This window comes from Cebus imitator, unplaced genomic scaffold, assembly GCF_001604975.1.
Source record: "Cebus imitator isolate Cc_AM_T3 unplaced genomic scaffold, Cebus_imitator-1.0 Scaffold93, whole genome shotgun sequence".
NCBI lineage: Eukaryota > Metazoa > Chordata > Mammalia > Primates > Cebidae > Cebus > Cebus imitator.
The window spans coordinates 6,698,986-6,724,561 of NW_016107408.1; the positions used below are offsets into that span (position 1 = coordinate 6,698,986).

Sequence of the window (25,576 nt, forward strand, 5' to 3'; positions counted from 1 at the left end):
CTTCCTCCCTATTCTACTCTTGCTGGGAAGAGATTTCCAGAACCAAATCTTAAAACCTCCTGACTTTTTTTTTTTTGAGACCAAGTCTTGCTCTTTTGCCCAGGCTGGAGTGCAGTGGCACAATCTCGGCTCACTGCAACCTCCACCTCCCGGAGTCAAGTGATTCTCCTTCCTCAGCCTCCCAAGTAGCTGGGATTACAGGTGCCCGCCACCACGCCTGGCTAATTTTTGTATTTTTAGTAGAGACAGGGTTTCACCATGTTGGTCAGACTGGTCTCCAACTCCTGACCTTGTGATCTGCCTGCCTCAGCCTCCCAAAGTGCTGGGATTACAGGCATGAGCCACCACGGCTGGCCAAGGGAGGACTTTCAGGAAAAAGGCCTGAGCCCAGAACCAGGGAGGGGAGGCAGAGGTGAGGAAGAGACCGCACAAGTGTGCACAGGTACAGCAAGAACAGGTCTGTTTAATGACACAGCTGGGTCTGGTTACAAACATCAGAAACTAGAAAAGGAAGACAGGCAGTTACACAGATGACAGCCTGAAGATGGGACAGGAGGGGACACAGGCATAGTAGCCACAGCAGCAAAACATCCTTGAAGACAATACATGTGACCAAGGGGCACACTTGGGGGGGTCCCCCTCCCCCGACAAGGCTGACACAGATAAATAGACAGGGCCGACCACTGGCCAGGAGGAGGATGGGGTGGGGAAGGCCCTCGGCCCTCAGAACTGAGGATGAGACCCAGGGATGTGGTCCCACCGACCTGCTGCCCAGCAGCCCGGATCCCCTGGGGCTGCTCTGGTGGCCAAGGCAGGTGGAGCTGGCGGTCCAAGTTTCTGGACTGAGGCCCCTCCCCCAGTGCGGTCAGCCCGTCCAGAATGCGCCAACCCATTCTCGGGCAATTGGTGAGTCAGTTCCTCTGGGGGAGTGGGGGGAGCCCCTTCCTTTCTGCCTGGAAGTGGAATGCAGGAATGTGGGGAGCTGGTCTGAGAAGGGGCTGGACTTTGCTGCCAAGCCGGGTTGCCCCAGCCCTGCCCCTCCAGGCCCAGGTCCTCTGCGCCGCCGTGGGACTTCCTTTCTGCCAGAACACTGTTCTCTGCGCAACAGGAACTCCTCCCTGCCCCACTCACAGGTGGGCAGAACCGAGGCTTCTGGGCCCCGCAGATACACATTCTAGATATGTACGTGTGTATATATATGTATATATATATTTATATATAGCTCATATATAGAATATATCTGTATATATGGTAGATGTGTGCGTGATACTCTAGATGGTGATATGGAGACTTGTGTGCCGGCTGGGCTGATAGAAACGGGGCTGGTTTATTCCCCAAGGGACTCCTAGACCTGTCCTGAGCCCCGCCAGCCACACAGCTAGGTCTCTCTCTAACAGTGAGTAGAAAAGCTAAGAGTGGGCCCCGCTCTGCGAGGAGGAAGGGTCCCCCACCCGCCCGCCACGCTGGGGTCAGCATCCAGGCAGCCAGCGCTGCCTCCCAGCAGCTCCGGGGGGGCTGTGGCCGCCGCAGAGGCCTCCTTCGGGGAAGTCGAGTCAGGGATTCCTCCAGCTTCCTTGGTTGTCAAGGAGGGTCTTCAGAACTCGGCCTTCTGCTCAAGGTGCTGCCAGGGAGGGGGGTGGAGGGAGGGGTCCTACGGCCCCGAAGAGGGCAGTGTGGCCGGTGGGCTGTGGACGAGATAGGAAGGGAAGGATATAGGTTACCAGAGGCAGGAAGGACCCTGGGGGGAAAGGGACCTGGGGCTGGCGAGGCTCACTTCCTGCCAGGAGACCCAGCACAGTGTGGTTGAAAGCAACCGTGAGAGCCAAGTTCCATTCTGTGTCCTGCTCCGAACCTGCTGTGATCTCAGGCAAGTCTGCTGGCCCATGGGAACTCTGGATCTTTTTCTCTAAAACGTGAATAATGTCTGTCTTGTGCATAAACTGAGCAAAAAAATGTTTCACAAACTGCAAAGCACCATACCAACGTGAGCTCTTTTTCCATTAATTCTGAAGCATGGCGAGTTCTGTCCGGCCTCTCTCGTCCCTCCTGGGGCCACCACGTGTATTCTCGTATTCTTGGTTCACGCAGCCCCCGCTGCAATCATGCATACACCCCCGCCCGCCCACGCAAAGGCACACACCCTGAAGCAGAGACGGCTCAATAAACAGTGGCGCCTGGCCCACTCCTGCCTTCCTGATAAGAGAAGTTGGGCAAGGGCCTTCTAGGACTCTGCCCTGTAACTCTGTCCTGCCCTCAAGCCCATGGGGACCCTGGCAGCAGGGAGGCTCTACAGGCCCAGGCCAGGGGCCCTAGGAGTGGGCTAGAGGATGTAAAGGGGTGAGGGGACAACCCCAGCACTTGACTGCTGGGCGCTAAGCCCCGTGGGGTGCCAGTGTCCACGGTAGCCCATCTCCATTTAGTCCACAAGGAGCAGAAGAGGGAGAAGGAGGAGACTTCGGCACTTTCCTAATGTGTGGGGTTTGGAGATGGAGGTCCCGGGGCAGGGTGGGGAGGGCAGGGTGGGCAGCGTGTGGGGAGCCGGGCCATGTGTTTCTGATTCACTGGGGCTCTCGCCCAGCCAGCTCTCTTTCCAGTCCCTCTTAGCCCTTGTAAAAAAGCCCGTTTCTCTGGAAGCAGGAAGTCTTGTGTCCTGGCTGTAAACAAGCTCATCTTTGGCAGCAGAGCCTGCCTGGGGAGAGGGGTGGGAGGGCAAACCCCGTCGCCTCTCCCCCTTTTCCCCTGTCTCTTCCCTGGACCCTCTGAGTGACAGCTGGTGGGGGGCGAGGGGGCAACCCCAGCTCTCCACTCTCTGCCAGTGCCCTCCTCTGGTGGGCCAACATCTGCTTGTTTCCCATTGACTCCGGGTTTCAGGCAGGCCAGGGCCCAGCTGTGCACATCTGGAGTTGGCTCGGCTGTGGCCAGCAGTTCCCGAGGACTCCATTCTCTTGGGGTGCTGCTGACGGGAGAAGGGGGAGGGGTGCAGGAGCCAGCCCCGGGCCAGTGTGGTCAGCAGCAGGAAGGGCAGGAGGCCTGACGTCCCCAGCTGCCCTCAGGGGACCTTCTCCAGGAGCTGCGCCTGTGAGCAGGAGGGCCGGCAGCTTGGGGACCCATGTAGAGCCCGGCGGGAGACACCGCCTTTTCCATGGGAAACTGCTGGGAATGTTTCTCCACCACGCGTGTCCCGGGCTGCTGGCTGACCTCTGCTTCCCCTTCCCGCCTCTGCTCCTCTTGCTCCTTCCTACTCCAGCCCTGCCTCTGCATCTCCATTCAGCTCCCAGAGTAAGCCTCCCCTTGGGGGCCCAGGGAGGCTGAGTGTTCCCAGCCGCCGTGTCTGGGGGCTAGCCCTCCCCTCACGCTCAGAGTCAGCAGGAGTCACGGAGGCCGGCCACCCTCCTTGAGCCACCTCCCGGGCCCAGGACTGGAAGGCCAGCCTCCAGGTCAGCCTGGAAGTAAACATCCCCCTGTGAGCGTGCGTGTGAGTGACACCCATGTAGCTCCCTCGTGGGCTTGGGCATGTGGGTGTGTACATGTCCTCGTGATCCTTCTGGCTCTAGCCCTGTTGAGGCAGAGGGCAGATCGCAGCACTGGTCAGCAGGAGATGAAAAAACATCCCCTTGTGACTGGCACCCAGGGAGGAAGTGGCTAGGCTGGCCTGGGCCGCTTCTGAGCCTGATGATCGGACGGACCTTCCGCCAGGAGCCTCTGGCGCCTCTCTGCCTGGCCAGCTGTGGCATTGGATGCTCTCAGCACTCCCTGGCTCTAGGGAAGGGGAAGGCTCGGAAGGACTTCTGCTCAGGGCTCACGGTTCGGCGCAGCTTCAAGTCACAGGGGAGCCGTCTTGAAGGCCTGTTCCTATGATGCCTGTTCTTCCATGTCAGACCCCAGGCTTGGCCTGCCTCAGGTTTTCCCTCCCAGGCGGTCAGCCCCAGGGCCCCAGGAGAGATGGGAGACCTTGGGGACAGGAGAGGACATGGCAGGGAGGCTGCCCAGCCCACCCTCGCCCGCCTCCTCACGTGGTGGCGTTGGGGACCTGCTGCACCCAGCCCACTTCCTTGTAGGCAGCGGTCACGTGGCTGTAGATGAGGCCACGCAGCTTGGCCCAGGCTCTCTGCGTCTCAGGTGGGAAGTCATTGGCAAATTCCTCGGCGATCACCTCCAGAATGACCCCAGAGAGGATCTGGGGGCAAAGGGAGGAAGGGAGAGTGAACATGGGGGCGCCCTGAGTCCGTTAACCCCCAAGCCCCTCCATTCCATGTGTGGCCAAGGGGATGGTTCCTAACGCCACGGCCTGGCAGCTTTGGGAACCCAGTGCTGTCAGGACAAAGGCTGCCCTGGACCTAGCCCCTCCATCCTGCTGCCAGCACTGCCCCTCCCTCTCGCAGCCACTCCGGGGGTCACCTCTGCTGCCCCAGGAAGCCCTCCCGGAGCCTGCGAGCTGCGGGTGGCCGTGAGGAATGGGCGTGGGGGCTCTGCAGCAGAGCTGGGTGCATACCTTAAAGTACACCGGCTCCACCTTGTGTTTGAGGGCGTGGGCCTTCCCCACTAGGGCAAGCACAGAGGACACCTTGTCGGGGTCATGCAGGTTCTCCACCACAGTGTTGAGGGCCCCCATGACCCGGCAGGCATGCTTCCGCAGCTGGGGGCTCCGCTCCATCTCCAGGGGATCCTCCATGTGCTTGAACTGGCTGAAGTACTGCTTGGCCGAGGGGAAGTTCACAAAGAACCTGGCAAGAGGAACAGGGGTGGACGCTGAAGCTGGGGCATCCTTGGGCCCACCCTGAAGCGGCCAGGATAGTGGGAGCTGAGGAAGCCACCCCCAGACCTCCCCACCCCTGCACCATTACTGTTTTCGCTACCGTCCATAGAGCTCAGCACAGAACCTCCTCGCTCGGCCAAGCCGGCTCGCCTGGGGCCCCCTACCCAATCCAGCCACATCCATTTGCCAGGCTTGCACAGGCTGGTGGCTTCCTCTCCCAGGCCTCTGTCTTCCTCACTTCTTGCTTCCTTCCCAAACGCTACACCCCCTTCAAGGCCTGCTCTAGTCACAGCCGAGAGGGTAAGAGCTCAGGCTCCGGAATCATAGTTAACCTGAAATTAAATCCTCTCCAGTTGGTCTGAAATGGTTCCGATTCTCCTAAAATACTGCTTTCATGAAGTCATGTCCATGCTCAAAAACATTCAACGGCTCCCTATTGTCTGCCAAAGTGAAACTCCTTTTCCAGGCACTCCCAGCTTCTTCTGAACTGTCCCCCACCCACTTCTTCAAACTTATGTTCACATTCCCCCCGATATTCACGTCATCCCTCTCCCGGCCCAGCGGCTCTATTTACTGTTGAGAAAACGTTCCTCAGGAGGCCCCTTTCCTTTTTATGACCCATTTTCAGTGTTAGGCATGCCTTACCTGGAGCAGGCTGGCCCAGTGCAAATGCTTTGCCCCCAAGGCCATTGGCACCACTCAGGTGGCCTTCGCTGACCCCCTTCCAGCCTGTCAGACTGGATCCCAAGGCTCTCATGCACCCTGACCCCCTGCCCTAGCTGGGGTCCTGCAGTGTGGAAAATGACAATGTCTTGTGTGTGTGTGTGTGTGTGTGTGTGTGTGTGTGTGTGTGTGTGAGGTTGAGTCTCACTCTGTCATCCAGGTTAGAGTGCAGTGGTGCAATCTTGGCTCACTGCAACCTCTGCCTCCCAAGTTTAAGTGATTCTCCTGCTTCAGCCTCCTGAGTAGCTGGGACTACAGGTGCCTGTCACCATGCCCGGCTGGCTAATTTTTTGTATTTTTAGTAGAGACGGGGTTTCAACATGTTGGCTAGGCTGGTCTTGAACTCCTGACCTCAGCCTCCCAAATTGCTGGGATTATAGGCATGCACCAACTGTGCCTGGTCGACAATGACTTTTGCACCTCCTCTCCCTGTGGGGGCCGGATATCAAGTGAGACATAGGCACCGACACAGTCAGAACTTACGTAACTTAAGTGAATCCCCAAAAGTGCATGGAGTGTCCTGGACCTGTTCTTCCAGATTGTTCCGCCCCTTTGTGTGTCCCCTTTGTGATCAGAGAGAGCTGATAATTTGTAGAAGCAGCCCTTTGGCCAGGAGTCGAGTCTCAGATGTGAGGGCTGGAACAGGTGCAGAGAGGGCATCTGGCCGGGTCAGCCCTACTGATGGTGGAGCTGCTGTTGGCAGGGGAAATTTGCACAGTGACCAGCGCACAGTCTGCGTGGAAACCCAGGAGGGCCCCTCTCAGAGGCTAACTGTGACCTTAGGCAAACCCCCTCACAAGCTCATGTCTGCAGAAAGGCGAGAGGAGAGCCCCTGCTCACTGCTTCATGGATACACGGGTGAGGACACGTGAGGCAGTGGGTCTAAAGATACACTGAATTTTCTGGAGAAGCACTGTAATGAGGGACCAATGTGAAAAACCCAATTTGGACTTAAATGAGCATCTCAGACATTGGAGGTTTTACAACTGCAATAAAAAATAATGATATGGCCGGGCACGGTGGCTCACGCCTGTAATCCTAACACTTTACGAGGCCAAGGCAGGCGATGGCCTGAGCACAGGCATTTGAGACCAGCCTGGACAATGTGGCAAACCCTGTCTCTTCAAATACAAAAACAGCCAGGTGAGGTGGCACACGCCTGTGGTTCCAGCTACTCAGGAGGCTGAAGTGGAAGGATCACTTGAACCCAGGAGGTCAAGTCTGCAGGGAGCCAAGATTACGCCCCTGCACTCCAGCCTGGGTGACAGAGTGAGACCCTGAATCAAAAGAAATAATGATAATAATTAATAATAATAATCAAAGGCTGGGTGTGGTGGCTCATGCCTGTAATCCCAGAACTTTGAGAGGCCAAGGCAGGAAGATCAGTTGAGGCCAGGAGTTCGTGACCAGCCTGGGCAACACAGTGAGATCCTGTCTCCAGAAAAAAAGAAAAAAATTGGCTTGGTGTGGTGGTGTGTCTGTAGTCCTAGCTATTTGGGAGGCTGCAGCAGGAAAATCCGATCACATGAGCACAGGATTGGTGGCTGCAGTGAGCCATGATTGTCCCACTGCACTCCAGCTTGGGTGACAGAGCAAGACCCTGACTCAAAATAATAATGATATATATTTGCCTGGCGTTTTACAATTTGCAAAGTATCTCCACGTATGTTATTGAAGCCCTTCCTTCTCTTCCTCCCCTTCCTCCTCTCTCCTTCTCTTTCCTTCTTTCTCTCTTTTCTTTTTCTTTTCTCTCTCTCTTTTTCCTTTCCTTCCTCCCTTTCTGTCTCTCTCTTTTTCTCCCTTCCTTCCTTCCTTCCTCTTTCTCTCTCTCTCTCTCTTCCTTTCTTTCTTTCATGGGATGTCACTCTTTTTTTTGCTTGGGTTGGAGCGCGGTGGTGAGATCTTGGTTTACTACAAGCTCTGCCTCCCAGGTTCAAGTGATTCTTCTGTCTCAGCCTCCCGAATTAGCTGGGATTATAGGTGCCCGCCACCAGGCCCGGGTAAATTTTGTATTTTAGATACAGGGTTTCGCCATATTGGCCAGGCTGGTCTTGAACTTCTGACCTCAGGTGTTCTGCCCGCCTTGGCCTTCCAAATTGCTGGGATTACAGGTATGAGCCACGGTGCCTGGTCTGTTACTGTATTTAATTGCCACAGCTAAGCAGGTGTTACCTCTATTTTACTGATGAGGAAACAACAGGGAACATTTATTGAGCACTTACTGTATGATCTCACGAATTCTTGCATTTCCCTCCTGAGATAGGCACCGTTTTAGTCCCCCTCTTATGAATTAGAAATTGATGTCCAAGATTGCCCAACAGAGTAGATGGGCCAGGAAGGGGCCCAGGTGGGCCCTGCTTTGACGGCTTCCCCATACTGCCTGGAGAGACGGCTGTGCCAGGGGACTGTGGCCTGGTAACCAGGTGTCTCCTGCCTCAACACCCACCACTGGGTTGTGGCCCTGAGGAATGACAGTCTCAGGGAGCCCCCACCCAGACCCTCCAAGGTTCTGCAGCCCTTGGGGCCCACGTGCATGGCTCCTGCCTCCTGGCTCCATGGCATTTCCACCTGAGACCCGCCCAGTCTCAGCCTGTGCTGCCAGGGAGGAGCCTCCAGAGCCAGCCCTGGGGAGTTTCTCAGCTCCCAGAGGAATCTGGGCTTCCAAGAGAGCCTGAAATAGGCCTGTCTGAGTGTGAGGAGGAAGGTGTCAGAGTTACAACCAGGCGGGAAGGTGGGTGTTCCCTCTCTCGGTCTCCCTGGCAGGGAGTGGAAGTGTGGGGTCTGCCCCAGGTTCTGAAAGCAATGCCTCCTCCACCCCCACCAACGTGGCAACTTCTCCAGGTTGGGGCTGTGGAGGTACAGTGATCTCCTCCTTGTCCTGCAGGCTCACTAGGGCTGAGCACGCTGGCCTGGCACAGTGAAGAGGGCACAGTTGAGAGCGCTGGCCAGAGGGCTCCAGCTGGGCCCTTGACCTTGAGGATGTGTGTGTTGTGTGTGGGAAGAAAGAGCACTGTGTAAAGACTGATGGGCCCAGGATCTAAGGAGGGATCTTCAGGAGCCCTTGTCTCCCTTTCCTCCTCTTCCCCTACTGACCAGGCCCTGGGCAGAGACAGGAGGAGAGAAGAGGGAAAGCAAGGCCCCGTGGGGTTGGGCTGGCAGGGAGTGGCCCGGGCTGGGCTCTAGTCCGCACGGAATTGAGCACGTTGGTAATGATCTCCCGCAGTCCAGGCCCAGGCCCCTCTAAGAGACAGGAGTGGAGACCGGAAGAGGGGTGGAGAGAGAAAAAGAAATCCTTGTCGAAAGCTTGGACTGTCCAGACATGGCCCTGCCCTCAGTGCTTCATTTCTCCTTGGCATCTTCCCCACCCTGGTCCCCTTCCTGGGGAGGTTCAGTGGTGCCCCGGGATGCTGATGGTGAGCACTTCCTCCACGGATCTGCACAGGCACATGGCAGGGGTTGGGACAGAAAACCTCCAAGGTCCTGAGGACCCTGGCTCATCTCCTCTGGTGACCCATGTGCATGCCCAGACACACACGAGGCCGGTGGGCTGTGGGTGCTGGCACCCGGCGGCCAGCCCGTCCGAGGATGCAGTCTGGCACGTCTGCGGCTCTGCTGCCTGCTGTGTGCTTGTGTGGATGCCGGCACGTGTGGGGATCTGCGGTTCCGAGAGTCTGAGGCTCCAGAATCCCAGTGCCCCTCTTAGCTTCCTGCCGCTCTCGGCTCTGTTTCTGGGCCTGGGGTGCTGCTGAGACAGCTGCCCCATCCTCAGGAACGCTCCTCTTACTCCTTAGAAGTGCTTCCTGCTGTTTTTCCTCCAAAATCTGCTTTGGAGTTGGAATCAGGGCATATCATGGTGGAGCTGGTAGGTCCCAGGCTTGGGAGAGAGAAGAGGCCTGGGAGTCAGGGAGGCCCTAAAGCTGTCCTTCCAGAGCGAGGCTTCACCCATCTTCCCATGACAAGGCTGTCTTGCTCTGTCCTAGATTTGACTCTTTCCTCTGCCAAGAACAGGGGATTGAGAGTGAGCGTGGTCTGGAACCTCTCTTCCTGCACCCCCAGGGGCCAGCACATGAGGGAAGAGAGCATGGATTTGTAGCTCGAGTCAGTTACTAGCTTTCGAGGCTTGGACACATCACCTCGACGAGAATGGTGTGTGCACGCTCTGTGCAGGTGTGTGAATGGGACGGTCTGTGTGTGTGGCTGTCTCAGGGATGTGTGGTGCCTGAATGAACCCCTAAGCCCAAGCCACTGCATTTCCTCCCGAGGTGGGGGATTTTAGGGTTAGGCCCTGTCTCCTGAGGCTTCTCTCTTCTCCCGTCACCCTCAAACTCAGCAGGGACTGTATGCTTCTGCACTGTTTGCTTCTCCACTCACCTGTGCCTGCCCCAGGAGCTCCTGCTGACCTGCACCTCCAGCAGGAAGAGGGCAGCTGGGAACACTGGCCCCAGCTCTCTTCCTTCTCAACCTCTGCGCTTTGCTCCCTGTTCTTCCAAGAGGCTTTGAATCCAGCAAGCGGCTGAGCTTGAGACAAGAGTCTGCTCCTCTTTGTCCCCTTACTTGGCTCAGCCTCGGTTTTCCCATCTCTAAAATGGGGAGCCCCTGCTACTCCCTTTGAAAGGCCAGAAAAATGTGTGTGTCAGACAGCTTGACTGGGTGTCTGGGGTCGCTGGCCAAGGGAGAAGTTCCGAGGCCGGGAAAAGGAGGGGGACCGAGGTGCCCTCCCGAATCTTGTTCCTAGTTCCTGGTGAGCCCCGCGCCGGAGCCAGGGAAAGCTCAGCCCAGGCTTCGTTCACCCCAAGGCGCCCCACGCTGCCCGCCCCGCTGACCTCGTACCGGCCCCAGTGGCCCCAGTCACGGCTGGGGAGGTGGCGCCGGAGCTCGGACCCTGGCCCAACCCGCCTCTGCCTGGAGCCGCTGCCGCCCTCCCTGCCCAGGGCCCGGCCGGGCCGGGCGACACCTACCTCACCAGGATGGCCACCCCCACGTCCTCGCAGTTGGCATACAGCCGGGCCCACGTAGCCTGCACCGCCTTCCTCTCCGCCTCGGACAGCTCCTCGCTCCGCTCCCTGCGCTCGATCTCCATCTCCCCCGGCACTTTCTCCATGAGCAGCTCCAAGCCCAGCCCGGCTTTGCTCGGCGGCTGCGGCGGTGGCCGGGCGCGGGGCGCCGGGCGCGGGGCGCGGGGAGCCGGGGCCGGCTGCGTGCGCGGCGGGCGGGCGAGGGGTAGAGCGCGGAGGGAGGGAGCGTGTGTCTGTGCGCGCCGGGTGTGTGTGTGTGTGTGCGTGCGTGTGTGCAGGGTATATGTGCGGGGGGCGGGGGACCGCCAGCGGGGGGCGGGGATGTGGTCTGCTGGAAAATGTTTAAAAAAACAAATCCGCTCCAAACCCCGGGCCCCGTGTGGGTGAGCCAATGCCGGCAAGGTGAAGGCTGCGCGGGGTGGGGGCGACGCGACTGCTGCCCGCCCACCCGCAGGCCACCGCGGAGTTGCACCGCGGGGCGGGGCTGGGGTAGGTGTGGCCGGAGCTATGGGGGTCCCGGGAGGAATGGGCGGTCACGCGGCGCTGGGTGGCGCGGGCCGCACAGGAGTGCGCCGGGGCGGGCGCGGGCCGGGAGCGCTGGGTCCCGGCTCCCAAAGCGTGCAGCATCGCTGGTGTGCGCGTGCAGACCCTTCCCGCGGCGGGGAACTGACTCAAAGTCCAACACTCCTGAGCTTTCGCGGTGAGGCTGCCCGCTAGCCCTTCCGTGGGGGGCCCCTGGACCGCGCTGGGCTCCCGGAGCCCCGGCCTCTCCCCGGAGCCAGGCGCTGGGGACCGCGGCGCCACTCCCACAGCTCCAGACGGCCAGGCTCTTGGGGTGGGGGTATTAGATGGGGCTCGTCCCCCTGCCCGCCCACCGCCCCGGCTGTCCGAACTTGAGCGCACTTCCGATCGCGGGCGCCAGAGGCCTGCGCCCCCTTTCCTTCCGCCCAGCACCCCCGTTGCCCTCGGTGCACGCGCGTGGCGGCGGGGGCGTCGAGAAGTCCCCCGTGGTTTACGAATGACAAGGACAGGCAAGAACTAGGCGCTGCCCTGAATTCTGGCCCAGCTGGTGGCGGAGAAAAGTCCGGAGAGGCACCGGATAGGGCAGAGAGGACCTGTCGGTCAAGAAGTCCTGAGGAAGGCGCAGGCCGCTGGGGACACCTCAGCTGCCACCAAGGGCTTGATTCCGGGCTGGGGGAGACAAATCCTTCCTCCTGGTGGACCCTGTCCAGAGCGGTGTGAGTTGGGCCAGAGGTAGGGGGAGAGTACCATGGTGCCCGCCCTTCAGCGGCTGCTGGGTCCTGGGGACAGCCTGAGGCCAGACAGGGCCTGACAGTGTCAGGAAGAGATGTCACTCAGGCTCCCCATGACCCTTGTCCTTGCTCAAGACTTGGTGTCCCATTGCCCAAGCATTGCCAAGGGTTGGCTCTGGGCTTCTGCTGTGTGTGGTTCATGTATTTATTCTTAAAATTCGACTGTAAGGTCCTGGGGAGGCAGGGAGAACTCGCCCAGGCAAGCCTCAGCTGCAGGCTGGGCCCTTCCTGGGAGCTCAGGGTTCCAGTGCCTGGGGGACCCGGGGGCAGTGACTCTGACACTGCCCCCCCCCCTTGTTGAGTGAAGGAAAATCTAATGCCTCCTTGGAGGTTTTGGAGGGCTGGAGAGGAGTGGGTGGGCTCAGGTTCTCACATTACTCCCAGACCCACGTCTCAGTGTGGTCATGGCTGGTTCCATGGCACACTCCACACACACTGAACAGTTTCTCAAAGTTGCTGCGACCAAGTGGCTGCCCAACAGGTCCCCTTGGGATGTGGAAAGAAAGTAGGAGAAATCCGCTATTTCTTTTCAGCTCATCCTTTGCAAATTCAATGCAGCCTTATGGTGTAGGAATGTATCTGTTTCATGATCTAGCATATAATTTGTAAGTGGGTGCACCTATCTATTTTGTGAGTGCGCACTTGAATTCCGCCTTTTACCGAAGAGGGTGTGTAATCAGAAAAGTTTGGAGAGGATTGTCCAGAGGGTAAACTGTGCCAGCCCTTCACTGTTGAGTCTCCCCTGTTTCTCTGGCTTCATTATCGAATATTCTTCCCTGTTCTTCCTCCTCTCCTGATCTTTCTATGGTGACATCATTGCTTCACCTCTACTCACCTTGCAGTTACCGGCAGATGCTCCATGATTTCATGTCAGTAGCCTCGGCAGCGTGTTCTGTCTGAGGGCTCATCCTCCTTGCGCACTGCAAATTTAGATGCCGTCGCTCCTCTTTGAACCTTGCCTTGAGGCCTGCAACTCTGAAAGTGCCCTGGAGGTGCCTTGAATCACTCCTGGGTCACTCTCCTGCAGCCATTGTACTTGACAGCACATTTGTCTAGACTGGCAGCTCCTTGTAAGCAAGGCCCAGTCTCTGAGATAGACACTCCGAATATGTGCCCAATGCCACGGTGCACACCTTGACCCTACAGCTGGAGGGGAGAACTGGGGCCCAGCGAGCTTAATCAGTCCTCCCAAGGTCAGGGCTGCTGACCCACTAATCAGCTTGAGCCTCCTAATCCATCCCCAGCAGGAACCGCAGGACAGACGGCAGTGGCTCCTGAGAGCGGGCCGGGGCCATTTTGGCTCCTCGCCTGTGGCCTTCTGTGGACTTGGTCTGGGAGGGGATGGGGCAGCTGCGCCATGTGCACCACACTTTTCCTGCTCAGCACCCTGGCCATGCTCTGGCGCCGCCGATTTGCCAACCGAGTCCAACCGTGAGAAACTGACTGGTCTATGGCTGGGGGTTGGTGGGGGAGGACCCATGGAGCTGGGCTGCCACCAAGCCTGGACCTTCAGGGGAGCTGGGAGGGCATTTTCAAGGAACCCTTGAGAGCTCAGTCTCAGAGCAGGGGACACTTAGAGCGTCAAAAGCTCTAGTTGCAGCCTCCAGTGCCATAGCCCAATGGGGCTGGGACCTGTGGAGGGGCAGGGAGGGGCTGGGCACGGTCATAGCTCTTCCTGCCTACTCTTGCCTCCCACAGAGAGCCCAGCGACGTGGATGGGGCAGTTAGGGCCAGCAGCGTGGACGCAGACCCTCAGGCCTCACGCAGGTAAGGCTGGAATCTGGGCTGGGAGAGGGAGGGTGCTGCCAAGGATGTTGTGGCTGTGCCTGGTTGGGGGTGCACGTGTGTGTCTGTGTGCGCGCCTGTGGGGCACCGTATCCCGGCGCTTGCCCTAGGCACCCTGCTCCCCGTCCGCCTGGTGGGCAGGCCGGATGTCTGTTTTCTGCAGTTGGGAATGGGAGTCCCCAGCCGCTCCTCTGGACCAAAGCTGCTGTGCCTCTCATCTCCAGTACGGGGCGGTCCCCCCGGGCACCTTCTGTCGGGAGACGCAGGGGAGTGGAGGGAGGGATGAGGCAGGGGCAGCTCTGTGCGGCTTTGCTCGCCTTTCCTTGCCCTTCCCCCTCCTCCTCCTCTGCCCCCGCCCCGCCTCGGCTCAGCTGCCCGAGCCTCCTGCAGGATTCGCTGTCCAGTCCCCAATAGAAGGCGCGGGAGGAGCATGACATCATCAGCATTGAGTGCCATTGGCTGGGCCGCCCCTGCGGGCAGGACGCTGTCTCCAGTGGCCAGAAAGTTAACTCTTCCCTAGGCTGAAGCCATGTGGTCTTTAGGGGGTGAAGTTGGGGGAACTTCCAGACTTTTCCTTCCCTGGGTGACCACTGTCGTTCGATGACAGGGGCGCCTATCCCAACGAAATACAGGGAAACATCAGCAAATCTTTATTAAGTTCCCGTGCACGAGGGGTTCCTTTTGTGCCTATGGACTCACCTAGCATGGGAGACCCGTCTGAAGAGGGACTTTTTTGCTCCCAGTGAAACAAAGAGTAAAAAAGATCCTATTATATCCCCGGGTCAGGGCCTGCTGGCAGGAGGGTGTCTCCACAAGGGGTGGACGCAGGTGGCGGGTCCTGTGACCATCCATGTCTCTGAGTGGGGACTTGCCAGCAATGAGTCCCTTTGATATGTGGACACTGGCAACCGAGAGAACCTCAGTCTTCCTGTCTCCTGTCGTCTGAGTCCTGGGATTCTGAGTCCTGAGATTCTGATGATCAGAAGGACCGCCGGGAAGCCGTGGGCCTGTACAGGAAACAGAAGCATTTCTGTGACACTGGGTAGGGGGGCTGGGATCATCATAACAGTGCCTGATTAGTATCATTAGTTAAATCGGATAAAATGACCAAATGACCACCCCTGGGCCTCCCCCCACAGGAGGCCTTCAAATGCTGAGTGGTCCTCACTGTTGAGCCTGGGTCTGGAGTTGGGCAGGGAGAATTTAAATCCTGGCTTCCCTCTTACTAATGGAAAGACTGTGGGGCCATTTACGCAATCAGTTTATTTTTATGTAAACTAGGGTTGATAACAGTGGTTGTGAGGTCCTGGTGAGGGTGCAGAATGATTGTACCATAAATGCTAGCAGCTGTCTTGTTCTACCCGGGACCTGTGCTTTAGTTTTCTCCAGAGGTTTCTTATACATTAGCTCACTCAGAAGTCTCAATACCCAGAGGACTGGCAGGACATGTGTTTTTAATCTTTGGTTAGCTGTTGAGGAAACTGAGGGACAGGGAGATTCAGGTGACTTGCTCCCGATCATCGATCTCATTCATGGCAAATGTGAGATGTTCAGGGCCCTGACTTCCAGGCAGTGCCTCTTCTACATGAAATGGGCCTGGACCTCCTGGCGGGAGAGAAAAGGCCAAATCTGAGGACCATCTGGCCAGGCCTGGCGTGACTTAGCCAGAAGGAAGCAATTGCCTATTAACTCCTTGGGACCCAGTTAACTGGAAAAATTGGTCTGACATCGAGGAGCCACCTGCTGATGGTGGCTGCTGTGGAGGGCTGGCAGTGGGAATGACATTTCTGCTCTCCAGTCACACTGTCCTAAATGCCAACTGATTTCTTAGGTGCTCCTGCCCCTCAATATTGGGGTGAATCGATAGGGATGGGAGAAGGAGGAAGAGGAGAGTGAGGAACATGTTAACGTCATGTCCTCCAGTCCTGACCCCAGTGCTTTCCTCTGTTTAGGGAGGAAGAACCTCTGAAGTAAAGCCTCACCTCTGCAGGTGGGCTCAGGCCCAGAGACTGGGATCAGCTGGCCCAGGCAGGTAGGGCAGGGCTGGGACCTGGGGAGGACAGAGGGCAGGGCTGGGGACAGGGAGGAAGAAATAGACAAGGCCTGGCCCTGTAGGAGTATAGCAGGCAGTGTTCAGCCCTTGCAGTCATTGATGGAGGTTCAAAGTAGGTGAATGGACTCGTGTCTCTGGCTGCTACCTTAAGCCTGTTGTGTTCCGGGCCACGGAGCAAGAGTTAGTTTGCAGAGAACCACGTGTGGTTTGACCACATTTTCTAGGCTTGGGGATGGCGTGGTGGTTATGCTGGGGCACAAGGGCAGTGTCGGAGGACATCCAAGGGAGAGGCGGTGCTCTGCAACATCCACCCTGAAATGCAAGTCCCATCCCCAGGCGTGGGAGAAATGCTGATCTGTTCTGATTTTCTGTTTCAGCTCAGGTCCTGGTTCGTCCCCTAGTCCAGGAGGATGCTGTGGGAGCCGGGGCAGCAGCAAGAGGGAGAATGGGGGAAAGCAGCACTAAAGGGTAGGTACCCCCACTTTCAGCCCAGGACCTGCCAGTCTCCCCTTCCCCCAGGCCCTGGCTATGGGCTCCTGAGCAGGAGCTGGCCGGGCCTGGCAGAAACAGCAGAGGGGCTCGCTGCTTTCAGATGGGCTCCCTTCCCTCTGTGTTCCTGGGGCTCCTTTGAGGAACTGCTGAGTCTGAGAAAGCCCAGGGTGAGGGACTTGCTGGGTCCTCCAGGCTAATTCCGGGGCAGCCAGCAGCCCAGGCAAGAGGCAGGAATAAGTAAGGAGTGAGGAGACCCCAGAAGCAAGGGACGGCTGATGGCTCATGTTTACTAAGCAAGGGCTTCCATTCATTCTGTAATTTAATCCTCAGTCACCCACAGAGCCTGGTAATGTTATTATCCACAATTTCTAAATGAGGAAACACAGAGAGAGGTTAAATCATTTGCCCAGCATCACCTAGCTAGTACATGGAGGCTCCCAGGCTCACACTGGAGCTGCAGAGCCCACGCTCCTACCCACCAAGGCAGACAGCCTCCCCCTGGAACCCAGCACAGTTTGCAGGGGTGGGGGGCGGATTGCCGGCCCAGCCACTGCCTGTCAGCCCAAGAGCTGTTCTGTGAAGCCTCCGCTTGTGGTCCGAGGTGCTGATGTCAGTTTGCCACAGTGGCACTCGCTTCTGTGGCACTTGCTTTTCCCCATTCCCCAGAGCTCCTCCTGTCACTGGCTGCTCTGCTGAAATTATCAATAAGAAATGCCAGTTGGATCTGTGACATGTCTGCCTGCAGCTGGATGGGAGCAACTGACAGCTTGTCCTCCCAATGTGTTTTCTGCATGTGTGCTCGGGCGCGTGTGTTCCAAATGGGCAGTAGCGTGTGGGAAGGAAAAAGCCTGACACTTGTTTTTGTCAATTTGCTGATGCTCAGTCCCCGCGGCTGCCTCCTTTGCCCCCAGCTGCTCTGCCATTTCTCGATTTGCAATCCTGCGATCCTGCACAGAGATAAAAGCAGATTTCCGCTTCTACTCCCAGATTCAGGCGCAGACCCTGCAGGCAGCTGCTCTCGACGTCTCACAGCTATTAGTCTTCAAAAGCCCCCCGTGCCTCCGTGCACACGAGTCTCTCCTCCCCAGCCAGCTCCCTCTGCCAGCCCGTGGCGATGTCTCCGCCTGGCTGGCCCCTGCCCTTGACTTTCAGGCAGCAGGAGACGGAGGAGTTCTCTAGACAGCAGCACCTCAGCTGCCGCTGCTCCGCCTCTGAAGGGAAGGAAGGGAAAGGGTGAGGGATGCTGCAGAGGAGAGGGAACCACTGGGGAGGCGCTCAGGGTGGGGGAGGAGGCGCACCCCGCTGGGAAGGGGCTGCTGGTTCCTCGGGGAGCCTGGCTGGGGTGTGTGCGAAGGCAGTTCTGTGGGAGCCTCTCAAAGTAGGGCAGGGAGGAGGCAGGGGGAAAGTCACACTAGGGAAGGAGCCCGCAGGGGCAAAGCCAGAGTGCCAACCTGACCCAGGCCGTGAGCCTGTGACCGCCTGTCTCAGCTCCTGTCAGCCTGTCTCTCTCCTGAGAAGCACTGGCCTTCCTGGTGACAGGCCTGTCAGGCTGAGGGCCAGAGGGCACTGTTCCGGGGACCCAGTCTGTGTTCCCTGATCCTGTCTGCATTTATTCTCTCATCTATTTGCCACGTTCCTCTCACCTCATCCTTGCTGCCATTTCCAAGTTGCCTATCTTCTTCCACTGGTCTGAGGAACTGTCAGGCCAAGGTCATGGGGCTGGCTTACGGCCCAGAAGCACTTCCCCAAGGCAGCGCCCCTCCACAGCACTGTTCCAAGAACCTGCGAGGAGGTGCCCGCTGCTCCAGGGACCCCATCTAGATGAAGGGCAGGAAAGAGAGAGGAAGGGGCTGCTGGCTGGCGGCAGGGCTGTGGTTGCCTGGGCTTGGAGGTTGCCTGGGCAGCTGGAGTGCCATGTGGGCTGGTGGGGGGGCTCTCTCCCCCAGGGAGCAGGCTGGCTTTGGTGGGAGCAGATTGTGTTTACACCTTCCCCGCACACCCAGCCCACGCTCGCCTCTTATTCTCGGGGCCTCTCCCACCCTGGGTTCTCTGCGCAATCTGCACATTTGCAGCTCCTGCTGCAGAAAGTTGCCTCTCTCAGCCTAGAGCTCCCCGTAGAAAGCTCCCGGGACCCAGGCACCCCTTCCTTGGCCCACTGGCTCCCATCACAGGGGTTGGTGTGAAGCTCAGGGCTACGGTGGACCTTCAAGTGGAGCAATGGCTTAAATCCTGACTAGGACACTGTACCCATGGAGGCTAGGTCCTTTCTCCTCCCGTTTCCTTGCAAGGAGCCACTGCTTGGGAATGGGAGCAGGAGTTCTCAGGGGCTTAGGAGAGGGTACGTAAAGGGTAACTAGAGAGGTGGAGCTGAGGCAAAGGGTGGGGTCCCTTCTGGTCCAGGGTGCTGGCTACTGTGAAACAACAGAGTCCAATAGGAGGGCATCCAGAGTCAGAGCTCCTGGGTTTGAACCTTGTTCCACCAGTGCATCCTACCTGTGGCCTGGGTAGGTTTCTGAACACCTCTGTGCCTCAGTTTCCTTAGCTGTAGGATGGAGATCGTGGTGCTCTCTATCTCTTAAGAGTTGTTGGAAGGGTTGATTAGATAATGCATGGAACAGCTTAGCACGTTGGGTAACTGTCCCGTATATGTGAGCTGGCACAGTTAGGTTTGAACCGTAAATTACTGAACAGTGGTAGATTCAGGACGGCTAGAGTTCCTCACCTCCTCACTCTGTGGTCCTCCTGCCGCTTCTCCACAAACACAGAGCTGGGCAGCCAGCAGTTCTGCAACAGATTAGAGCATGGCAGAAGGCGGCATTGCTGGGCTGGGGAAGCACCCAGTATGCCGAAGACTGTCACTGCCTGTGCCCAAAACCCTGTCCCAACCCCCAGTGGTGGTCTTGGCATGGACACTGCCACCGCAACTGGCTCTGCTTCCGGAATGAACCTCAGCTCCTTGACAAGACGGGAGGCGCGGCCCTGATGTGGTGGCTTCCTCTGTGTCAATGCTAATCTCTCTGCTGGGGGAGCCTGAGTGACGGGGAAAGGCTGCTGGGAGCTGCAGGGTGGCTGAGGGCAGCAGCCAGGAGCAGGGAGGTGCTGCTCCTGTGACTGAGGCTCAGGGTGGCTGCCAGTCTCTCCTGGAGACTGGAGCATGACCAGGGAACTAATGAGGCGGCAGGGTGAGGTGGGAGCGAGGGAAGTAGCCACAGCAGCTGCTGCTGTCCACTGTCACCCTGGGGTGTAGATGTCACCTTGGGGAGTACCCACCCACCCCAAGTGTGCGGTTGTGTGTGTGTGCAGACAGTCCTGGGCAAGGGCAAACAGCAGAGGTGCTGAGCCAAGACTAGATGGGTAGGGCATGGTGCCCACTCTGAGACAGGCACAATGGCAGAAGAGTGAACCCTGCTGTTCCTCAGGCTCCCGTAGCCCCTCTGCAGGGGGCCTCACTGTTAGGAAGAAGCCCAAGACCTAGAGCTAAAGTTAGAGGAAAATCATGCTTCTTTTCTTCTTTTTTTTTTTTTTAACCCTAATACAGATTTTGGTAGGAAAATCGTTTCTTTATGAATCTCAGAAGAACAGCAAAGTGGTTTGCACGGAAGCTTATGTTAATGATAGTGATACTAACCATATGATGAATAACCACTAGCATGCATTGGGCGCTTACTATGTGCAAGGCACTGCGCCAACTGCTGTATTTTATGCGGCAGGAACTGTTATCATTCATCCAACAAGGAAAGTGAAGTTCACAGAACTTGCTCAAGGTCACTCGTAGCTGGCAGTGAAGCCAGGACCTAAGCCTTGGAAATCTGATGCCAAAGCTTGGGATAGAGGGGGCCCGAGTCTAGAGTTGGGGGCCGTGAGGGAATTCTAGTTGTGACCCATCTACAAGGCACAAGGAATGGAGCTGTGGTCCTGCCCAGCCTGCCTTTGCAGGTGGGCTGGTGTCAGCCAGGGTCATTGCCACTGTTCTGTCTTCAGGAACTCACATTCAAGGGCACACCAGACGCTGGGCTCTGAGAGGCTGGTTCTTGCCTGCCAGGCAACATGAGAGGAGAGCTGCTCCGCTAGGACTCCTCAGTCTTCCTCAGGGAGGAGGTGGTGGCCCCTCGCAGGGATGACAGATAGCGAGGTCACCACCTACCGTCACTGCCACTGCCACTGTTGCCTCCTTCAGCCCGGGGCAGGGCCCTGGGGAGAGGAGAGGACTGCAGCCAGAAGCCCAGCTGGAGAAGGGGGAGCCTGGCGAGGAAGGCTGTCTTGATTTGGTTTTGCAGGGGGAGGGTGCAGGACATGAAGACCAAGGAGGTTGCTTTGAGGGGGATCCGCTGACAGGTGGCAGCCAGTCCTCGTGCCCAAGGAGCACAGACCCTCTCTGCGGGACACATGTGCCCCCTAGTGGGGATTACAACTGCAGGGGCCGAGAAAATTAAAACCAAAAAGATTTGCTGACAGACTCAGCCTATGAGCCTGGGTAGGAGAGGCCAATCCTGTCCCTATGTCAACACACACACACAGATATACACACACACACACAGATATACACACACATTCACACACAGACAATTCACACACACGTTCACACATATACACAGACATACACATATACATACAGTCACATACATACACACACACATTCACACACACATACACATTCAGACATCCACATACGCAGACACATAACATACACACACATTCACACAGACACAGATACACACACATAATCACAGATACACATACACACCTACACAAACACATACATACACATACACCCATATGCACACACTTACACATACACATACACACTTTCACACACACACAGACATATACACAGACATATATACATAGACATACACACATACAGATACACATACACACATATATGCACACACGGACACACAGACACACACAGACATATACATACACACAGACACACATATACTTAATATATACAGAGGCAGAAGCCATTTTTAACTAAGCGTTAAAATAATGTGTTCATTTGGTCATTTATTTAACAAGCATGCTCTGGGAACCTGCAATGTACAAACCCTGTGTCAGCTGTCAGGATTGACACCGCGAGGAAAGAGAGACTCTGCCCTGCCGGTTGGTCCTATAGGAAGGCCCCAGCTTAGGTGGCCTACTTCTGCCAGACCAATCCTGCCTGTCCCTGTGACCTTTTGTTCTCTGGACCTTGGTTTCCCCATTTGATAAACATTCGTCAAGCCCCAGCGGGCTGGGGTGAGGATGCGAAGGACTAATGATCTCCTCCGGAAAATGACTGTTTCGTAAAATGAAGGGGATGGACCAGAAGCTCTCTGGGGGCTCCACCGACTTTCCCAATTGAAAGCGACTATAATGAACTGTGTCTGGAGGTGCTGTGTGCCAGGCCCTGTGGATCCAGAAGCGGATTAAGACCTTCTGCCACTTAACAACCAGAAAACTGGGCAAAATATAGGAAACAGACACTTGACAACAGGCAGCACACAGGACACTGACCCCACGACTGCCTGGAACCAGGTCCCTGACTACGGTTTAGGGAGGAAAACCTAAGTGGATCATAGCGGCTTTGCTACGGTGAGGAGACAATCAGAGGTCGAGACAGTGTGCGATTCTTCAGGACACACACACAGATCAACGGAATCCAAAAACAGATGCAGCAAAGGTAATCCAATGGAGAAAGAAAGGTCCTTTCAACAGGATACAAAAAGCACTAACCAGAAAAGAAAAATCAGTGCATTGGACTTCATCAAAATGAAACCTCTGCTCTTGGAAAGACTGGGAGTAAATATTTGCCAAACAAAACTCTGAGAGAGGACTTGTATCCAGGATACTTAAAGACCTTTTACAGTTCGATAATAAGACAGCCCAATAAAACAGTGGGGAAAGGTTTTAATATACACTACAACAAAATCATACATACAGCAAATACATCAAAAGACGTTCAACATGTGGCCAGGCACAGCGGCTCACACCTGTAATCCCAGCATTTTGGGAAAGACAGATGTTCAATATGCAAATCAAAAGCCCAATGAGATACCACTGCATGCCCACCAGAGGGATTGAAGCTGAAGGCTGACCATAGTAAGTACTGTCCAAGATGTGACCTTGTCATATATCATATACTGCTGGAGACTGATGAAGTGTTACAACCACCTGGGAAACCAGCGTGGCAGTGACAGAGGCATCTGTGGTTGACTGGGACCAGGGTTAGATATGGGGGTTGACTACAAGGCTAAGAAGTTTTTTTTTTTTTTTTTTTTTTAGACAGAGTTTCACTCCTGTCACCCAGGCTGGAGTGCCATGGCGCAATCTCGGCTCACTGCAACTTCTGCCTCCTGAGTTCGAGTGATTCTCCTGCCTCAGCCTCCCAAGTAGCTGGGATTACAGGCACCCGCAACCATACCTGGCTAATTTTTTGTCTTTTTAGTAGAGACAGGGTTTTGCCATGTTGGCCAGGTTGGTCTCAAACTCCTGACCTCAGGTGATCCACCTGCCTCGGCCTCCCATAGTGCTGGGATTACGGGCATGAGCCACCAGCCCTGCCTAAGAAGGTGATTTTTTGGTGACAAAAGTGTTCTAAATCTTAACTGGGATTGTGGTTACATGGGTGTATACACTTCCTGGACTACTGAACCATACATTGTAAATGGTTACACTGCATTGTGTGTAAATTACACCAGAATAAAGATGACACAGAGACTTAGAATGAAGACTGATACTTGTTTTGCTCACCATCTAGCAGAAAAGCCAGACATACAAATAATCATAAGAGTGGGATGAGTGTTCAAAGTATGTTGAAATAACATAAACTCCCATTTATCAAGTGCTTACCTTGCACCAGGCACTGTGCTAAGTGCTCTGAAGCACTGACTTAACGACCTCCAGTGAGGTTTGGCTCCTCTTCCTCCTCCTCCGATGAGAAAATGAGACTCAGAAGTGAGGTGACCTTTGCCAAGGTTACTCAGCTAGAATCAGTAGAGCTGGGATTTTCCTTCAGGTCATCCTGGATTGCAGAAAATGTGCTAATCCACCTGTCAGCAGAAAGGTACCACGAGGAAACAGCTCGGAAATTGTTGCAGCATCTCAGTCAAGACTTCGCAGAGGAGGTACTTAAGTACCAGCTGGAATCTGCTGAGCAGGGAAGAAGATGCAAGGAAGGGACTTTCAAGGCAAAAGGAATAAACACCATCACAAGCTAAAGGTTATGCAACAGCTGTGAGAAGGCAGAGGTTTCTGGGCATGGAGAGACGTGTCCAGGAAATGACAGAAGAGATCCATGGAACATTATATCGTCTCCAAATGCATTTATTTTTATTTTTTAAAAATCAATTTTTGAGTGATAATCTAGAGGCAGTGACTCTTCCAAGCAGGGATGTCAAATGCGTTGCTTTTCTTCCCGGACTCTGCTGGCGGGCACAGATAATCCACAACTCCAAGGTCATCTATTCTCAATGCATAGGGTCTATGTTATGTTTCTCCTCCTCCAGAAAGTTAAAGCTAAGTTAAACTTAATGCAGTGATCCCAGTTTTATGTTTTATTTTTATATTTTTACTTTTCTTCCATCTGCCTGGTCATCTGCATGATCCCAGATATCTGAGTAGGATCTGTGACCCTGTTTCACGGTCCCAAGAACTCTCAGGAAAAAAATCCTCTACGTTTTCATGACGGGCTTTCTAGGGGGATGAATTAAAATCTCTGGAGTTAAGCAAAAACGTTCCACTGTCATAGTGTAATTTTTGTAGGAAACAGGGCATGGTGGCTGAGACCATGGGTTTTTAGGCTGGATTGAGTTCAGGTCTCAATGCCTTCACCTGTGAATTCCTTTAACGTTTCTGTACCTTGGCTTCCTCAGCTGCAAAATGGGTGGGTGGGGGGGATAATGGCAGGGCTGTCATGAGAATCAGATGAGACAGTGAATAAAATGTGTTTGGAGGGTACCTGGCGCGGAGTAAACGCTTCGTACACACAGCTGCTATTATTTCAGAAAGGAAGCTTGCACACGAGCTCATCTTCTGTCTTCTGCCATGATCCATTCTTCCGGGAAGAATTATTTTTAAAAGATATCATTTAGGATGATTTGACTGAAACAGAACACCCAAATTAAAATGACTTAATTTCTTTTCAAAATCTCACATTTTGTAATTCACTCAAACTGAGATGCCATTGCTTGTAAGACACATCCTGCATTTAAGAATATGAAAATGCAGCCCGGCATGGTGGCTCATGCTTGTGATCCCAGCACTTTGGGAGGCTGAGGTGGGTGGATTACCTGAGGTCAGGAGCTCGAGACCAGCCTGGCCAAGATAACCAAACCCCTTTCTCTACTAAATATACAAAAATTAGCTGGGCATGGTGGTGCACACCTGTAATCCCAGCTACTAGGCTGAGGCAGAAGAATCACATGAACCCAGGAGGTGGAGGTTGCAGTGAGCTGAGATCATGCCACTGCATTCCAACCTGGGAGACAAAAGCAAACCTCTGTCTCAAAAAAATATATATATAGTACATATATATATCTGTACAAACCTGTCTCTGAATCAAAACAAGGTCTGAATTGTGGGGGTGTTGAGACTGGGGTTTCCGAACACTGAGGACTCATGTTCTTTCTTCTCTCTACTCTGCCATCGCAGTCCTTCGGCTCCTGCTTAACGGAAGCCTCACACATGCAAGACGGCTCCAGCAGGCCCAGCATCACTTCTTCACGGTGTCCCTAAGCCAGAAGAGAGGCTGTTGTTTTTAAAAGCAGGAAAGCCTTCCTAAACTTGGCCAGAATTGCATTGCAGACCCTTTCCCAAAACAATGTCCAGCAAAGGGAATAGACTCACCCTATCTGGTACAGATGAATCAAGGTCTGCCCCTGGGGCTAGGGAGGGGCTTGCTCCTGCTGAAGCAGACCCTCGCCCAGCAGCTGAAGAGAGCGTAGGCTCATCAGCTGGAGGAAGAGACTGGCCACTAACAGTGCCTGCCATACACATGTGCTTCCTTGATATTGCTGCTGCCCACTGTTCAGATGTAAGCAGTCAGCTGCTTGGGATACTACCTACCTTCTTCTGTGTTCTTATTAACAAAATTAAGGATTCTGTTCTGGGTTGAGAAATAATCTCAATATTCTAAAGACTGTTTGCTTTATTTTTAGGGTTTTTTTCTTTTTTTGAGACAAGGTCTTGCTCTGTCACCCTTGCTCAAGGTGACGGAGCAAGGGTGACAGAGAAAGACTTTGTCTCAAAAAAGAGAGGCTTGTCATGGCTCACTGCACAGCCTCAATCTCCCGATCCTCCCACCTCAGCCTCCTGTCCAGCTGGGACTACAGGCATGTGCTACGACACCTGGCTGTTTTATTTTTTAAAAATTTTTTATAGAGATGGGGATCTCCCTATGTTGCTCAGGCTGGTCTTGAACTCCTGGGCTCAAGCGATCCTCCTGCTTTGGCTAACCAAA

At 55.3% G+C, this 25,576-nt stretch overlaps 2 protein-coding genes and 1 long non-coding RNA gene across 10 annotated transcripts; 1 reads left to right on the plus strand and 2 right to left on the minus strand.

Moving 5' to 3' along the window:
• Positions 1-443: 443 nt before the first annotated feature.
• Positions 444-11,292, minus strand: CYGB (cytoglobin). 5 transcript variants are annotated; one of them, XR_005201437.1, is made up of 7 exons: positions 10,438-10,495; positions 4,907-5,088; positions 4,493-4,724; positions 4,014-4,177; positions 1,981-3,076; positions 1,775-1,906; positions 444-1,685 (listed from the first exon to the last, which is right to left on the minus strand). XR_005201437.1 is itself a non-coding variant. In XM_017535848.2 (4 exons), the coding sequence occupies exons 1-4, from the start codon at positions 10,578-10,580 to the stop codon at positions 1,652-1,654; spliced, it is 573 nt and encodes a 190-aa protein (XP_017391337.1). In that variant the 5' UTR covers positions 10,581-11,292; the 3' UTR covers positions 444-1,651. The 5 variants fall into 5 exon arrangements, 1 of the variants encoding a protein (XP_017391337.1); XR_005201435.1 differs by lacking the exon at positions 4,907-5,088 and having other exon boundaries at positions 1,775-1,898; positions 10,438-11,292; XR_005201434.1 differs by lacking the exon at positions 4,907-5,088 and having other exon boundaries at positions 10,438-11,292.
• Positions 8,656-25,238, plus strand: PRCD (photoreceptor disc component). Of its 3 annotated transcripts, none has more exons than XM_017535853.2 (5): positions 11,377-13,238; positions 13,506-13,574; positions 15,545-15,620; positions 16,023-16,113; positions 24,769-25,238. In XM_017535853.2, exons 1-3 carry the CDS (start codon positions 13,165-13,167, stop codon positions 15,564-15,566), a joined length of 165 nt encoding a protein of 54 aa, XP_017391342.1. In that variant the 5' UTR covers positions 11,377-13,164; the 3' UTR covers positions 15,567-15,620; positions 16,023-16,113; positions 24,769-25,238. The 3 variants fall into 3 exon arrangements, with proteins under 3 accessions (XP_037597003.1, XP_017391342.1, XP_017391341.1); XM_017535852.2 differs by having other exon boundaries at positions 11,379-13,238; positions 15,545-15,624; XM_037741075.1 differs by lacking the exons at positions 11,377-13,238; positions 15,545-15,620; positions 24,769-25,238 and adding exons at positions 8,656-8,892; positions 21,157-22,432.
• LOC108309474 lies at positions 13,960-24,795 on the minus strand. Of its 2 annotated transcripts, XR_005201439.1 has the most exons (4): positions 24,665-24,795; positions 22,969-24,219; positions 18,860-18,921; positions 13,960-14,599 (listed from the first exon to the last, which is right to left on the minus strand). It is a non-coding gene; the product is annotated as an uncharacterized LOC108309474 (long non-coding RNA). The 2 variants fall into 2 exon arrangements; XR_001827345.2 differs by lacking the exon at positions 24,665-24,795 and having other exon boundaries at positions 22,969-24,396.
• Positions 25,239-25,576: the final 338 nt, after the last annotated feature.